The 16,008-nt window shown below is 52.7% G+C and overlaps 6 protein-coding genes and 1 non-coding gene across 7 annotated transcripts; 3 read left to right on the top strand and 4 right to left on the bottom strand.

The window, feature by feature from the left end:
- Positions 1-940: 940 nt before the first annotated feature.
- QC762_510740 (uncharacterized protein) lies at positions 941-1,948 on the top strand (the record flags this gene model as incomplete). The annotated part of the gene is made up of 1 exon (XM_062891477.1): positions 941-1,948. One exon carries the CDS (start codon positions 941-943, stop codon positions 1,946-1,948), a length of 1,008 nt encoding a protein of 335 aa, XP_062742890.1.
- A 511-nt stretch (positions 1,949-2,459) lies between these two features.
- On the top strand, positions 2,460-4,016 carry QC762_510730 (uncharacterized protein; the record flags this gene model as incomplete). The annotated part of the gene is made up of 1 exon (XM_062891476.1): positions 2,460-4,016. The coding sequence occupies one exon, from the start codon at positions 2,460-2,462 to the stop codon at positions 4,014-4,016; it is 1,557 nt and encodes a 518-aa protein (XP_062742889.1).
- A 371-nt stretch (positions 4,017-4,387) lies between these two features.
- QC762_510720 (uncharacterized protein) lies at positions 4,388-5,965 on the top strand (the record flags this gene model as incomplete). Its single annotated transcript, XM_062891475.1, has 1 exon — positions 4,388-5,965. The coding sequence occupies one exon, from the start codon at positions 4,388-4,390 to the stop codon at positions 5,963-5,965; it is 1,578 nt and encodes a 525-aa protein (XP_062742888.1).
- A 495-nt stretch (positions 5,966-6,460) lies between these two features.
- Positions 6,461-7,005, bottom strand: QC762_510715 (uncharacterized protein; the record flags this gene model as incomplete). The annotated part of the gene is made up of 3 exons (XM_062891474.1): positions 6,866-7,005; positions 6,636-6,803; positions 6,461-6,569 (listed from the first exon to the last, which is right to left on the bottom strand). The coding sequence occupies exons 1-3, from the start codon at positions 6,973-6,975 to the stop codon at positions 6,461-6,463; spliced, it is 387 nt and encodes a 128-aa protein (XP_062742887.1). The 5' UTR covers positions 6,976-7,005.
- A 470-nt stretch (positions 7,006-7,475) lies between these two features.
- On the bottom strand, positions 7,476-7,578 carry QC762_0088460. Its single transcript has one exon. It is a non-coding gene; the product is annotated as a tRNA-Ala (tRNA).
- Positions 7,579-9,049: 1,471 nt separating this feature from the next.
- Positions 9,050-11,127, bottom strand: QC762_510710 (uncharacterized protein). Its single transcript, XM_062891473.1, has 3 exons — positions 9,719-11,127; positions 9,474-9,659; positions 9,050-9,422 (listed from the first exon to the last, which is right to left on the bottom strand). Exons 1-3 carry the CDS (start codon positions 10,943-10,945, stop codon positions 9,267-9,269), a joined length of 1,569 nt encoding a protein of 522 aa, XP_062742886.1. The 5' UTR covers positions 10,946-11,127; the 3' UTR covers positions 9,050-9,266.
- Positions 11,128-13,673: 2,546 nt separating this feature from the next.
- Positions 13,674-15,745, bottom strand: QC762_510700 (uncharacterized protein). The gene is made up of 4 exons (XM_062891472.1): positions 15,067-15,745; positions 14,515-15,005; positions 14,365-14,466; positions 13,674-14,311 (listed from the first exon to the last, which is right to left on the bottom strand). The coding sequence occupies exons 1-4, from the start codon at positions 15,274-15,276 to the stop codon at positions 13,804-13,806; spliced, it is 1,311 nt and encodes a 436-aa protein (XP_062742885.1). The 5' UTR covers positions 15,277-15,745; the 3' UTR covers positions 13,674-13,803.
- Between the last annotated feature and the right edge of the window lie 263 nt (positions 15,746-16,008).

The raw sequence follows: 16,008 nt of genomic DNA, 5'->3' as shown, positions 1-16,008 counted from the left end.
CAAGGGCACGGGCCAGACAAGGGAGGATAAAATACGCGTTCAGGATCATCAAGACTGTATTTCCTTCTTCTTCTTGTCGGTATCACAGACCTTCGAGGCCATTGAAGATTATAAGCCTGAATTGAACCATGAAGTTCCAAGCCCTGATATTACAGCCCTTGTCACAGTATCAGCCAAGAGGAAAAAGTGCGTTGGGTGTTGGTCTCTACGGCTGGCTGCTTCTCCGGATGGCTAGCGTGTCAGAGCTCACATCTAACTTGGCCCATGAACGTACGTGGTGCAACTGCTGATTTTTATACACAACATCAAACAAAACAATGTACAAACTCGCCGACATAAGTTGGCATTATTCCTCAGTCACAGAAGCGGGGATAGACTAAACGAGCTTGGTGTATTTGTTGGACATGTAAGGTATCTACACATAAAGATGATGACTTTTATCAACGAAAAACCTAGGTGCTACCGTTGCCTGCCCTCGCGGGGACGGTGAGGTCCACATGGGATGGCCGCACAGCCTGGAGGTTGGGAGGTTGCCAACGGCGAAACTTGCTATCTGCTGTTCCACCGGGCGCAGACTGCCGTCTGGCCAATAGCTTCGCGGCCTCAAGTGATATAATGCGGGATTGTGGGGATTCTTTTGGACCCCGACGACAGTTCAACCCCGGCTTTGGTCCCTACCGGGTAACCAGGGCATGAAGGGGGAGGAGGGCGGCCATGTGCAGGGCCGTTGGGGACGTGGGCCTGAGGCACCGCTTCTAGGCCAATAAAAATTAGGTAGAACTGTAACGAACCAACACCAACAACAACAACAACAACAGAATTTCCAGTCTCCTCCCTCCCCATCAACTCCTCTCATCGAGAATAGCACACACATCACACAAAGTTACTCACAATCACAAACAGACCCTTTTCGACAATTGGATACCGATACCGCACGACAATGGATGACATTACCAAGACCCTGACGCAGCTTGCTCGAAAAGCACGCGATGCTCGTGTTCCATATAACAACGACAGCTCCCAACACTATGCAATGTTCAGCGGCGCCATATCCAACGTTTTATCCACTGAGATCGCACTTTTCACCTATGCCCAGATCATTGATGGATTACCCACCGACGAAGTGGCTTACGATCGACGATCGCCTGGTCTTCATGGTGACCATCCCATCGAGCAGCATGTTGACCTTTGCCCCGGCACCCTGGAAAGAGCTCGCGAGTTTCGCCAAAACTTCGACCCAGCCATTCTCTCATTTGACCCCAAACTGCTCAAATCGTACCGAAGAGCAGCGGTGGGCTCGAAGGAATTCAATACGAGGCTGATTGAACTTGTCGCGGCCGCCATCCATGAAATCGCAGTCATTCTGTTTCAACTCGACCTGCGGCTGCATCAAGGCGACGTCGACGCAATCGTCCAGTGGAAGGAAGATGATGAAGACGTGGCCCCCCGAGCAACTATCTTCAACCACCCCTACTATCTCGACGACGATGTCTACCCTGATGGGGTAGCCGATGTTGTCGGATACTGGGCTGAAGATCGTATTCTCGGCGGCGTGACGGTGTTTGACCGGCGCGCCGAAGAAGCCACTCCAGAGCAGCCACCAAATGTATACTTTCTTTCCTGTCGCAGGCGCCACACGGATCGCTACTGGCAGCTACTCGACCAGCAGCAGCAGGACCTGGTCGACTTCTTTCTTGGCAAGAGTGCATCATGTCCCCTTCCCACACTTTGTACCGACGACAACACTGTGAGAATTGATGAGCAATTTGCCATCATCCAGCATCATGTGTACCGCGACATATGGGAGCGTAAACCGCCAACCCGACAGCATTTACGGTTCCTTGCAAACCGGCCACAAAACGCAGGTGATTACCCTGAGCACGCGGCGCTGATCGAGTCGATTAAGCGCCAATGGGACGATGACCTTGAGCCCGAGACAAAGGAGTAGGTAGACACAACACTAAACGGATCTATGTCAGATAAAAGCCAGATTCTATAGCTTCGATCGGGGAACAATTAAATGATAACACCAGATACTTGGCAAACATGGGAGAACCTCGGGGAGGAGTATGAGTTTTATGCGTTATTTGCCGTCAGCTGACATCAGCTCCAGCTGACATCAGCTTCACCTGACAACCAGCTGCAACCAGGGCTCGCCGACCGGCACTTCAAGCTAGCTCCAGTTGATAAGAGCGATAAGCCCCAGACGCCAAGAGATCCACGCCCTGAAAATCCGGCTAATTCCGGCCTTGCGACTGTTCCAGGGAATCTGGGACTTTTGAGATTCCAGTTGCATTCTATGCATTCCCAGCGGCCGCCAACGCTGACGCAGCTCAACGACTGCCAAGACCACGTTTAACGACCATCACGACTTTTATATTTGATGAGACCTTCAAGTTATCTCTGAAACAAGACCCTTTCCACTCAAAAAAGACAATGCCATTAATCCCATCACCACCATGACACAACCAACAAACTCCAACAGCAAAAAGCCCCCAGGCAACAACAACGACTCATCTCACCACATCGCATCCTCCCTCTTCCCCAGCCCATCCCTCGCCAACAACAGCCCCTTAATCCACAACCCAGACTACACCCACCTCCCCACCCTCCCAGACGGCGTAACCCTCCAACCACCAGGAAAACTCCCCACCACCAACGCGGCAACCGGCGCCTCAGCCGCCGGCGTCCGCGCCCTCACCTCCCAGGCCATCGCCTTCTACTTCCGCGCCCCGGTGAAAGCCTTTTTTCGGACAAGGGTTGATTACCTAGCCTATGCCCGGGCGATCCAAGAACAGCAGCTCGCCGCTTACCTCGCCTCCTCCAACCCTACGTCGTCTAATGCCGCCTGGGGCTGGTTTAAGGGCCGTTTGAGGGGGAGCACACCCGGCTTGATTGCCTCAGCGGTGAGATATCATGGGTGGAGGGTGGTGCCTGATCAGGTGTTGCCGCCTTTGATTGCAAATGTCGGGGTGGGAGCGGTGCTGTACACGAGTTACCTCCAGATTTTGGGACGGCTTCACCCGGAAAGCGCGCTGGCGAGTAAAAGGGTTTATCCGCCTCCGTCGCCGGGGGAGACGTTTACCGCGGGGCTGTTGGCGGGGGGGATACAGAGTTTTGTGGCTGCACCGTTGGATGCTGTGCAGGCCAGGTATGACTTGGGGGTTGGGGGGGCGGGGATGACGGGGAGTGGGACTACCATGGGGGGTGGGACGAAGGGGGTGGTGGTGGAGGGAGGTGGGAATGGGAATGGAAACAAGGGGGCAAGGATTGCCCGGCCCAGGAGCATGTGGACTTTTAGTCGGGAGAAGCTTGCCGAGATTGGACCGAGGGGGATATTCGCTGGGTGGGGGTTGAGTTTGGTGAAGGATAGTATGGGGAGTGCGGTGTTCTTCAGTTTGTTTGAGTGGATCAAGGCGCAGGGGTACTATGGGTTTGTGGGGTGGTATTATGGGAGTTTGGAAGAGGACGCGATTGTGCTGTTGTCGCAGAGGAGACCGGCGGGGCTGGATGGCAAGGTTGGTTCGAGGAGGGACAGGCTTACGGGAGAGGTGGAGAGAGAGGATGATAGGGAGCTGAGAATGCCTACTATTATTCGACCTCATTATGCTATTGAGCCAGCGTTTTTGTTGCTTGCTGGCATGGGGGCATCGGTAGCGCAGCAGGTGGTTCTTCATCCGCTGGGTCACATTCAGGTGGAGCATTGGGAAAGGCTCGAGGCGTTGGATGCCAAGGCTAGGAAGCTTAAATCAACTGAAGGGGGAAGCTCGAGAAGAATGTTCAAGGCTTATAGGGATGCATACAGGGTTACATGGGGAGAATGCGCTGCGGAGGCCAAGACGGCCGGGCTGAGCATGCGGCAGTGGTTGTACCGAGGGTTCTGGTGGAACACCATCAGACAAGTTCCAAGCACATCGGCCGGCCTGATCATCTTTGAGCTTGTCCGAAGAAAATATGGTCTTGGCAGCGACCAGGTCAAGATCAATAGGGATGGATACGATATTTTGTTGACGTAAGCGCAACTATTCAGAATCAACAGGTTGCCGGTTAGCTCAAACGCTGCCACGCTTTAGACAACTTGACTCGGTTAACCTGGCTCTGCAGTGCTATTTGTTTTGTCCGGAGCGCGGTTGCTTCACTGTTGGTTGTTCCATTGTGAGCCTCTTCCGCATTTGGACGTTGTCTTTGACACGGCTCAAAGACCCTTTCCGCAACAATGCCACTACCACTTGTCTTGTGCCGTGCTTTTCTTCGGACAATGCACACCCCCAGTATTTGACTGACATAGAACGGCTCTATCAACTGGACGTTCCTTTTTTCTTTTTCTTCTCACATCTCAAATCTCTATTTGGTAGATACCGGGGTTACTTTTTACGACGCTGTAAACATGCCTCGCCCCAAACGCGCCTCCAAGGCCACCTCCAGCCCCTACCCACCCAGGGTCTCGGGGTCCGCCAAGTCCGTCGCCACTATACCCTCGGCCGGGAATCGTAAAATTCAGGAGGCCCTTGCCAAGCGCCTCGAAGAAGTCGAGGATCAGTTCCGTGCAGATTACGTCGAAATGGTCAATAAAACATACGAAGAGATGAGCGAGGCCAAAAAGGGCCCAATCCGATGGCCCCGAGAAAAGGGGTGGGATCCTCGGTTGCGTGAAGACTTTGACGATATCAATACAGAGAGTTATCTTCAACGAGGGTTTCCAGTAGAGGAAATCGACAGGGTGATGGCCAAGTCAGCGGTGCCTGTAGGTCCTGTTCCTCCTCCTCCGCCGCTGCCTGTTCCCCCTCTGCCGCCTGCTGCCCCAGCATATGTTGCCCCCGGAGCTCCCGGTTGGAACCCACTGGGGAATTTTTCGCGGCTCTCAGCCGAGATTCGCATCATGATATATGATGAGATCTTTCCCGCGGGGCGGCGTGTTCAGCGGCTTCAAAGGCATGCCCCTGGACAGCCTGATCGTTATGGTTTGTCACTCCGCCCCGCGCCACCTTGGATAAGTATCATCCTGGCGTCGTCGGTTCTGCGCGATGAAGCTCTGGCCGTCCTGTATTCCAGGAACAATGTCATAATCCACGCCAACCTGCTGGACGAGTCACTACGAGACCCGATCGATACTTTCCCGCTGGTTTTCAGAAACACGGCAAGGCGGCTCACGTTCGCGTGGGACTATGCTGACAGCGATGCCGTCAAACTTGGCAGGCAACCCGGCATCAACTTCCCTCCGGGGTGGACAACCAGGCGGTCCAGACAGCAGCGCGGGCTCCCTCGCAACCAGCCGATCGACCCGCGACAGCCCTACCCGATGGGGCAGTGGTACGGAAAGGTGGCCAAGCACACCATCACGGTTGACGGGCAATACCAGCAGACGATCACCATCTTCAGCGACTTCCCCAACACACGGCCCCTGTGCTTGGATGCCTGGCTGCCCATCTTCAACAGGGTGGACGCGGTCGACTACTGGCACTATTTCGACTGCCACATCGCCAGGGAGTTCAGCCGGTCCCAACTGTGGTGGAAGTACTCGTTCCAGGCCAACGATCCCCATGCGAGAGGGGTCGGTAGCACAAACATGATGTCGAATCAACCCTTCATCTTGCCCCAGGTCGCGAATCCGCCCCTGCCGAGGGGCATCCCGCTCAAGACGCGGGCCGAGAAGCAGCTTCTCCAGCAGCTTCTGGAGAACGGCGCGTTCTACTACGACATGCAGCGGTTGGTCAACAACCCGCACTGGCTTCACTTGCATGCTTTTGACTTGAGGTGGGGGCCGATAATCGTTCCCAATGATCATGACACGCTCTTCTGGATGTGGCAAATGCGCCAGGCGGAGCAGCTGATAGTTGAGACGCACATGTTGGATCCTAGGAATTGGGATCCCGACTTCCAGACTCGGGTAAATGTCGGTGTGGTTTTCCCGCCGCCTGTGATACCCAGGACGGGGAAGGGTTCGAGGGCGTTTAGGTTGGATTAAGCATGGGAGATAGATGTATTAGGAGTTTTTATTCTCGAATTCTCAGTTCGTTGTGCTTTGTTATTATAACTTTGCCCGCATCAAGCAGCGCATTATGATGGTCGTTCCAGAAAACGTAGGCGCCTACCGAGATGTCTATTAACTATCCTTTAAAGTATAGTTCAGGGCACCATGTTTCCGTTGACTTCACGCCGAAATCCAATCGAGGCATGCCTCGGAAATGATACTACAATGAGCACTGTATCAGGTAAGAGCAGAAACATCACCGCAGCCAGAAACAGTGAAAAACCCCCCGCCCCCCCAACAGGGAAGCATTCTTCAATTTTGTCTCATCAATCTCATCATAAACAGTCAAAACCTGCAGGTCCAACAAAAGTAAGAAAGCAAAAAGCCCCGTCGAGCTTGAAACGAGTGTCATGAATCGAATCCTCCACCTCTCAACAAATCACCACCAACCCCCTGATTTCACCCCTCTCCCAGAACCCTCCTAGATGTTTAGTTGCAGCGGAAAGAGTTAATTCTATCATTCCAGCCAATAGTCACCAAGTTTGCGATGCCAGGGAAGGTGATCGGGCCGAACGACGGGCCGGTGCAGCCGTTGTTGCTGTAGGGTAGGTTCTCATGTCAACATTGATCACAACCTTCCGTGGTAGTAAAAAAAGAGACTTACTCCCAAATGGTGCAAGTCAACCCACTGTCAGGCCCAAAGGAAGAGATGACGTTGGGCCAGCCGTTGCCGAGGGTGAGGCACTGCCCTCGGACGACGATGAGGTGCTCGGAGCGGCCGCCCCAGTTGATGTCCTGGGTGACGAAGACGCCGAGGGATTGGCGCTTTTCGCTGTTGGGAGGATGGGTGGTTAGTTGTTTTAGATGGGAAAGGCGAGGTGGGTGGTGGCTTACAGGTCAACGGGGGTTTGAGGAGCGGCCTCGGGGGAGGCTTCAGGGGCAGGGGCGGCGACGGTAAGGCCGGCCATGGTGACGATGGCGAGAATGGTGGTGAGGAATTGCATTTTGAAAGTGTGAAAGGTGGTTGGTGCTTTTGGTGGAAGTTAGTGTTGATGGTGATGATGGTGATGAGGAATTGTGAGGGGAAAGGAGGAGTGAGAAGGGGTGATTTATACTTTTTCTGTTGGTATATCAAGGCTTTCAGATACCATACCGCTTACAGTTCCAACTCTAGGTTCAGGTTCTGTCCCCGTAGCCCGAGGGATTGGAGTTTGGCAGGTGACTAAGTTTTCATACGGAATAGTGGACTGGGTGGGTGAGAGTCTGACTGCAGATGCGACTGTTGATGATGTCTATTGCTACCCAATGAGCTTACACGAGAGGTCTTGTTGTTTTCTGGTCTTATTCTAGACAAGAAACACCCCGTTGAGTATTCTTACCAAGCCGACTGGTTCATAAAGGAGTCGTCGGAAGCATCCTGGTTCTACTACCTAGGTACATAGGGTCTATGTTCATGCAACTTGGACATCCATCTCCACTCACTCGAGTCAGGAGCCAAAAAAAAGGGCGTGTGGCTCAGTTGGTAGAGCGTTCGCTTAGCATACTCAACCTTAATACAAGGATCATTTGTATGCGAAAGGTCCTGGGTTCGATTCCCAGCTCGTCCAAACATCGTGATTCTATCTCGACAATATCTTTTTCTCATTCTATGTTTTGTGTTCATCAGATCAGCTGACGCTCGAGAGACACTATAAGCTTTGCGAAGGTTGATGGATTCGATGTTAGAACCCCTAGGTGTTGGTAATACTAGGACCAATAACGTTGCAGCCGTGTAAGACCATAAGCCTCATGGCACAGCCCTCATTGAACACTCGGAAGCTGACACATGCATCCACATACTTCCCCGACCAAGACTTTCGAAGCGAGCCAATAGAGTTTGCTGACTGCTTGTATTTTTCGAAAGACTGCACTTTTGGTGAAGAGGCCTTTCGAGAACATGGCGGGATACAGTTTCACTATTTCTCTTTTGGTGAAACTTCTAGATTAAGGCTTTGTAGTGGACATGCGCTGACAGTGGTCCTCTTCATGCATCTCACCTTCCAACATACTCCCCAAACAAACACATAAAGACCCGAGCCCGCACAGCGCCCTTGTAACATGAACTCCAATTCCAATCCTGACATCAGCTGATAAATTGCATCGGGCTTGGGCTTGGCTTCCATTTTTCAATTTCAGAGTGTACGAAGCTAGTCATCTTGAGTTCGAACTCGCCGGGGAAAGCACCTCGTCTGTGTCGTCAAACCGGAGAAGTACCTACCAATGCGTGGTCCACTGAAATGCCAAGGATTACTGTATCATTGAGGCCTCTGGCACAGGACGACTTTAATTGCTTAGAGCGATCAGTAATACTAGTATAACCTTTTGCCTGGCAACTGAGAGACTTCACAAGGGGCCATCCAGTCATGCAGTTGTACCTTGGTCGAGCCCCTTTCTCGCGGTCCTGCTGTGGCACCCCAACCCCGCATCAAGAAGCGTCATACATGTAAGTTAGCAGCCTAATCAACAGCATCTGGGCGCTTACCCCAGGATCGGGAGCCCATGCATGTAAAGGTCCCAGAATGCCGCATGACACCCTCAATACAACAGAGCGGTAAGATCCATGTCCGCAGCGGAGGCTTGTCAAGGCAAATTACTTGGCGTAGGTAATGACAACCTACACTCATCACGGAGTGCTCTAATAAACAACATCAATAAAAGTAGCAAGTGTGAATACAGAGCAAAATACTGAGCATCAAAGACGGTTGGAATCTCACTCGACGAACCCATAAAGCCTGGTTACCGTAGGAACACCTAGGAAACCTCGAATGGTGGTCTGATTCGGAAGCTCGGGGAGGATCTTACCAACCCAGCCGGAATTTTGCGGGTCTTTGGAACAAGAACCGGAGACTTCCGTTGCTGGTCAGCATCCTTGGTTGCTCATATTGTTTTGGGTCTTGTGGTGTGTGCTGCCCTTTTGTCGACTCAATTCGCCACACTGATTGGAAAGCGTCAAAGCACTTACGAGCCTTGCGCACCCTCCATGATCTTATTAGCATGGCAAACGATGGTAAACAAACTCGCCTGTTCAGACTAGTCTTATATGAAAAACGAATCTTGATTCAATAGCTGTCTTGTTATTGTAGATGTTGTTATTGAAGATGGCGGTGAAGACCAGCTACAAAGTCTAGTACTGTCCATCATGTATCTTGTGGGGCCGTCTGGATGTCTTTTAAAGGCTGCTGACTTAGAAAGTCTCTCAAATTACTTCCCCCTCATCCCTGTTTGCAGCTGCTCGTCTCCGTCCGTTTGACTGCATTCAAGCTGATTTTCGGACATACTCAACAGGACCAGCATATCGGAGTCGGCCTCTAACAATATAATACACCACGCTGAAGACAACCACGGTCCCATACACAAGAATGCTCCAGTTCATCATCTCTAGCGTTGGTTCTGGCACCGGCGGGAAGAATGTCTGCGTCGAGATTAGCTTCTACCCACTGACCTAAGACTGGTGGCCTCTTACCATGATGAAGGTGAACACCAGAAATGAAACACTGAGCACATTAATGACCAGCCCTGTCCGGCCTAGATCAAAGCTCCGCGGCAGCAGCGGCTCATGTCGAATGCGCTTCACCGCGATGCAGCCACACGAGATGGCATACGACGAAAGCAACGCACCCACCCCAAGGCTGGTGAGGATGTTGAACGCCTATCATCCAAGTCAGTAGTGCCCCCCTCCGACCAGGCCCAGAACACGGGAAAGCTCACCACGGTGCTCCCTATATTGATCAACGACAACAACACAGCAAACACATACGACGCCCCCAGCGCATTCAGCGGCAGCCCTAACCGCGGATGCACCTTGGCAAACCACCCCGAGAACGGCACGCCCCTGTCCCTCGCAAACGCCCACAGCTGCCGACTGCTCGTCGCAATGTTATTCACCACCCCGCACGAGGCCATGATTATCATGATACACGTCATCGCCGTCACACCACCGTAACTCCCCACAGCGTTGTAAAACACCTGGATGAACGGCATCATTGTTGGGGTCTGTAGCACACTCTCCAAATCCCCGAGAACCATGCAATAGGTAACCACCATGACGAACCCTGACACGCCGTTAAGAAGTGCTGTGGCTATCATGGCCCGCGGGAGGGATTTACTCGCATCCTGCAGCTCCTCCGCCATGTGCGTAGCTGAGTCCGGCCCAAGGAGACTGAATATAGGGGAGAGAATCCCCACCAGGCAGGAAAGCCCGGTGTTTCCCCATCCTCCCCCGTCTGCAAAGGTGAAGAAGACGTCGTGAGCGGATTGCAGTTTTGGACCCATTGTCCACAGAGGAATCAGCACTGCGAGAAAGCCGGCCGTGTGCAGCACAAGAGCGAGAGTTTCCAACAGCGGTAGGGCGCGGTAGAGGAGGGTGTTGAGAACCATGCAGACGGTCAAAATGGCGATGACCAGCAGCGTGAGATGCCACCGCTCAGGAACATACGAAGGGTTGTTGAGAATAACCAACCCCTGGATCTGCTGCGCCAGAAGGAAACAAATCGCCGGGTTGCCGACCTGCCAGCCTAGCACGCTTAACCAACCGACAATGAAACTGAGGAAACGCTGCGAGGATCGCGGGGCGAACTCGCTGACCCAGTGGTACTGTCCTCCTGTTGTGGGCGCCATGGAGGCCATTTCTGCCATGGTGAGGATGGCGAAGAAGAGACCGAGGAAGGCGCCGAAGTAGACCCAGATCACGCCGCCGGTGCCGCCGTTGACGAGGCCGAAGACGCTGACGTTGAGTTCTGTTTCCCAGGTTTGCATGAGGACCATGGTGAAGCCGAAGATGGAGAAGAAGCGGAAGTTGCGGTGGAGTTGGGGGGTTTTGCCCATGCGGTACATGTCGGCTTTGTCGAGGGGGGTGCTGCCGTCGGCGATGGTGGAGGGGAGGCCATCGGGAATTTCGCCGGCTTCGCTGTCGGCGGGGGATTTGGTGTCGGACATTATGATAGATGAGAGCTAGGTTTACCTGAGGTGTTAGCTGGAGGGAAACATTTGTTGGGATGAGCTGGAGTGCAGGATGGAGATGGTATGATATACGACGGCACCCGCAAAGCACCGTGCTGCTTCTACTGCCGGTAGTTGGAGATAGGCGTGTTACAGTGCAGTCCTCGGATTGATTGAAGTGCGGTCTGTACCACCACTATTCAGCTCTCTGCGAATCAAACTCCTGGCTCGGTGCTGTACATTGCAGCCTGTTGTGTTCCATATGCGGCATGGATGAATAATCACAGTGTTGGGCTTTCAATAGTGTCGCCTCGGTGAATGTATGCTGCTCTCGGATTTGATGCTTAGTGGTCGTTCTGCGGCTTTGAGTGGTTCCAAGTGGTTTTGTGTAACAACAGCTTTACCCCAACAACTTCACGCATCATAGTATTTGGCCATTCCGTGAGAGAGATGCAGGAACTTATCGGACTTGCTCCGAGTCAACGGAGGCGTCAAGGAGAAACGAGTGACAAGTACCTGTACCCGCGCGGGACTCAAAGTCAGGCGTCCAAGGCAAAGGGTGGCGCCAGGTGCTATATTGCTGGGCTGTCGACTTTGGTAATGCCCACCCCCATGCTTTCCTTTTCTTCGAACAGGATGTTGTTAGTGGTGAGTAGCTAAAGAACACCCTAAAGCCCAGGTAGGACGCTCTGAGTTCTTCAACTCACAAACCTCGAGGACATTCCACTAAATCGACCTGTATCCAGGGCATTAGCGGAGACCTCAGCCATTATGCTGTTTACGGACAGAAACCTGAGGAATAGGGCCGGCGATAGGCTTTGAAGTATCAATATCTTATGATGTGGTCAGCGGGAGGGGAATGTAGCAGCGGTTGGGGTTGGCATTGTTGGACACTAGATCTTGGCGTTGAGGCCGCCTTCTGGCGTCGCAGTGGGTTTCTGTCCGTAGAAGCTTGTTTACACGGACCGAATCATTTTCCTATCTTAACAGGATCTTTGTTTTTGTGAAATGAAGAATACGGTATCACGTTGATGAGCCAGTGTGAAAGTATCTTCGTCCGGAAACTGTCTGTTTGCTTCGGACTAACCCAACAACTCTTCATGATAAGGGTAAGTGACCGTTCAGCATGACAAACGACGGGCTTCATCACCATACCGAACTCCCACAATTGTGGCATTAGGCGTGGGTTGTGTCAGAATAGCCAATTGGGCCCACTGCTGAGGAATTAATATCTTGGTAGTGGGACCTGAGCCACTGGGTTCGGCCTTTTTCCAGCCACCTGGGCAACTCACCCTCGTACAACAACAGAATTGACACCTTTTTGGACCCCATATACGATTTGACAGGTTGCCATTCCCGTTTACCTTTTCCTCAAAGAGAATGGTGGTATCTTGGCTCTTGGCGGTAGCATCAAGAAGCGAGACTTTGGCGGCCTCAGCAAGCTGTTGATCTTGGCAGGGCAGGGCGTGATCAACGACACAGCGGCTGGAGTTGATCTCAGTTTGATGTTGCTAATGGATCCCTGTGTGAGGGATAATGTGTGCTTCTCAGGGGGAGCATAAGGTTTCGCATTGCCATCCAAATCAAGCACCACCAGAGACTTATAGCTATGAATATTAACTAACATGTGTAGATGCGAGGGCGGGTGGCTTGCATACTGCCAATTGCAAATACATGCTGGGCACATATACGGGTCCAACAGAGATGTGTGGCTGTGCCTCTGATTTCAAGGGCGGAACAGCACTGCGCCTAGACAACGTGCAGGGATAACTAGCAGCACTGCTGAGCAAAATCGGGTGTAGCACTGCGATGGGAAGCTCTTTCGACTTTACGACTTCATGATCAGAGAGATGTATAAGATTGCGGTGATTGCCCCAGGATGAAACAGTGTCATTCCCAAGATCATTACACCCTCAAGGCACAAGAAGGGCTTCAAAGTCTCAGTCGGCAACTTTACTTCACAATCGTCCTCTCCACCGATACGTATTGTTTGACAAAGACAAAAAGACCATCAAGATGCACACCCCAATCATCATCCTCACCTCTCTCATGGCGCTCACAATCAACGCCCAATCCCACCCCATGATCACACCCGCTCCGGCCCCTATAGCCCGCCGCCAGGACAACAGCGTTGATGAAGACGCCGACTGTTTGTCCTCTTTGGGGTATGTGCCTACCTTCCTTATTGACAGCACACTCTTTGCCGTCAATTGTTTACCTAACTAACCTCCCGCCAGTCACTACGTCTCCTGCCTGAACATAGCCATGTCGCCAGATCCCTGCATGAAGAGCGCCCACATCCACGGCGACATTGAGTGCGGCTGCAAACAAGCCTCGAGCATCTATGGGTGTTATACCTCATTTTGCACGCCCGGCCCTCGTGCCACCGACTTCGCCAGTGTTGTCGATGAGTGTGGTATCCCGTATGGTGGGGCTGCACCTACAGGGAGCCCCGATGATGATGATGATGATGATGATGATGATGATGATGATGATGATGATGATGATGATGATGATGATGATGATAATGATGATGATGATGATGGGAATGTTTCGGATAGCGAGGATGGGCCTACCCGGACAGGAGGGGGTGTTGTTCCTACAGAGACTCCTAGTTCTTCTGGGTCGTTGAAGGCTGGTGTTTGGGGGTTGGTGGCGATTGGGGCTGTTGTGGGGATGTTGGTTTAGGTGGTGATTTCTAGGGATGCCCGGCGTTGAGGAGTTGTGGAAGAAGCTTTGTTTTAATTGAGTGCAGCGCACTCATCTCTTCGCACAAACAAACTTCTTGATTCATATTACACACCCAGCGCCAAAGACGCCTTAACAATGGTACAACCCGGGTATCCCCCTTCACTTCACTTCTCAACCCTAAACTCAGTCGTCTTCACAATCCCCCTCAACCCCCCCTCCTCGCCTCTCAAACCTGCAGGCAATATCAAATCCCTCTCATCATCACTCCCCTGTCCCTTATCCGCCACCCCAACCCCGCCCTGAACAATCGTCTCTGTCTCCCCCCCACTCGTAATCTTGGTGCTTCTGACCGGGGGTGAGCGGACGTACTCCATGTGCAACGCTGTGGCATGATTTCCCCACTTCCCTCTCTTCTCCCCTGTTAAGAGCTCAATAAACTGTCGTTCTTCGAGGTCAAGCTCGGTGTTTTGTCGGAGGTAGGCGGCTCGAATGCCGTTGATGCTCGTGTCTCGTCCCGGGTGGCGCGAGTGGAGGGGTAATCGGTCGAGAGCCTTACCGGCGCGGTAGTAGTTTGCTTCGCGGTAGGCGATGGGGGAGAGGCGGAGGAAGCGGCCGAGGAGGGGGCGGAGGGTGGGGGCGCAGGCGGCGATGATGCCTATGTCTAGTTGAAGACTGTTGAAGTGTTAGCAGATGATGAATAAGGGAATGAAAGGAGGTGGACTCACGAGCCGAAGAAGGGGGCGTAGGGATAGAATGTGCCGTCGGTGTTGTTGACGTAGGCGATGATGTAGATTCCTTTCGCTATCCCCAGACCAACGGCGCTACCACTCCGTCAGTTCCTAGAGCTGTGACATAGAGGATGGAGGATAGCTTACAAGTAGCCGCCACTCAGAATAGCAATCAAATAAATCCGAAGCCTCCTCTGCAGCTGCAGGCTCCAAATGAGTGGAATCGGCAGCGTGGCAAATGACAGGTCGGTAAAGATGTTGCATGCCGTGTTGAACAGTCCGAAATTCCTATACATGACCTTTCCATAACACTTTGGCTTGATGTCCGGATTCCACTGCCCTGAAACCGGTTGACATCTCGTCATGAAGGTGATGAAGGCGAACAATGTGTAGAAGACGGTGAACGTGATCAGGCCCCAGAGTATCCATTTGTACCACTTTCCCCTGCTGAGGCGTAACAGCGAGAGGGCGATTGAGATTTTGAGGAAGCCAAAAGCGAAGGAGGCTTCAATGACGGATTGGAAGAACTGAGCTTCGAGTAGGATCTTCCACCTGTCTCGTGGGATGGTGTCGGTGTGTTGGCCGTAGCCGTTGTGGCAGCCTACTATCCAGGCGGCGAGACCTCCTATGCCGCAGAGCTGTGCTTGTCAGCCTCTGTCAAAAAGAGGACAGAATAAAAGAAGGGGCCATAGGACCTACCACGGCCAACACCATAAAGATATCATCCTTCCCAAACGACCTCACCACGATCGCCCTTGTGTAGAACCGGACGAGCGCCGTGCAGAACGCGAGACTCCAAACGACGCAGACGACAGCGATGAATACGTTCGAGTTACTCTCTGCGGCGCGGATGGGGTCGATCTTTTGCCCTGTGATGGTGACCTCTGCGTCGTCGTCCGACGATGACATGACGATGGTCGCAGTTGAGATGAACAGTGATGATAATCCTTTATGGCGACGTCGTGTGCCAGGCGAAGCTAAAGCCTTGCAGCAGAAGCATCACCTCGACGCAGCGCTGGCAAGAGACGGGGCGATGACACCAAACGATGCCAGGGTCCCAGAAATCCAAGACAGGGGAAAAGGAAAGAAACGCAAGCAGGGGAAAAGGCTGGGGTTGACCGACTGTTAATGCTATGGAAGAGCGGCCCTCGGTTGGGGTACCGACCAAGCGATGGCAGGCCGCCCAAACGAAAGTCCATTCATCCATCCGCTCCCATACTGTCTCGACACCATCTCGTTGCTTGTTTTCCTCTTGTTGGTTGGGCATCGGAAAGCTTTGCATGCGTCTTCACGTCGGGCCCATTTTCGGCACTGCTCCGCAATAAATTCTAGATTGAAAATCTGGGGAAACACAACGTTGACGGTTGCTTGATGGAGTTGTGCATTGGAAGAGGGGGCACCATTTGACCAGTCAGTGGTCTTGGTACTGCTCACTCTCCGATCCCCTGCCCGATTCGTGTGGAAATATCAATCAAGCAATCATTAAACAACTTTCAAGCTATCTTGGCGGTCTTCAAATGGCAAACTCTTGGTCGGGAATGTGCCGGCACTGGCATCTCCTCTTTGGCTTGTCCAATGAATGGGGGAGGAGGGGGTGTGTTTTGGCTAAAGTCAACAGGTGTTTGCCCCCCTTTTTGGCTG

Source organism: Podospora pseudocomata, chromosome 5 (assembly GCF_035222375.1).
Source record: "Podospora pseudocomata strain CBS 415.72m chromosome 5, whole genome shotgun sequence".
Classification (NCBI taxonomy): Eukaryota; Fungi; Ascomycota; class Sordariomycetes; order Sordariales; family Podosporaceae; genus Podospora; species Podospora pseudocomata.
The sequence above is the reverse complement of the archived record's forward strand: the minus strand, read 5'-3'. Positions and strand labels throughout refer to the sequence as shown.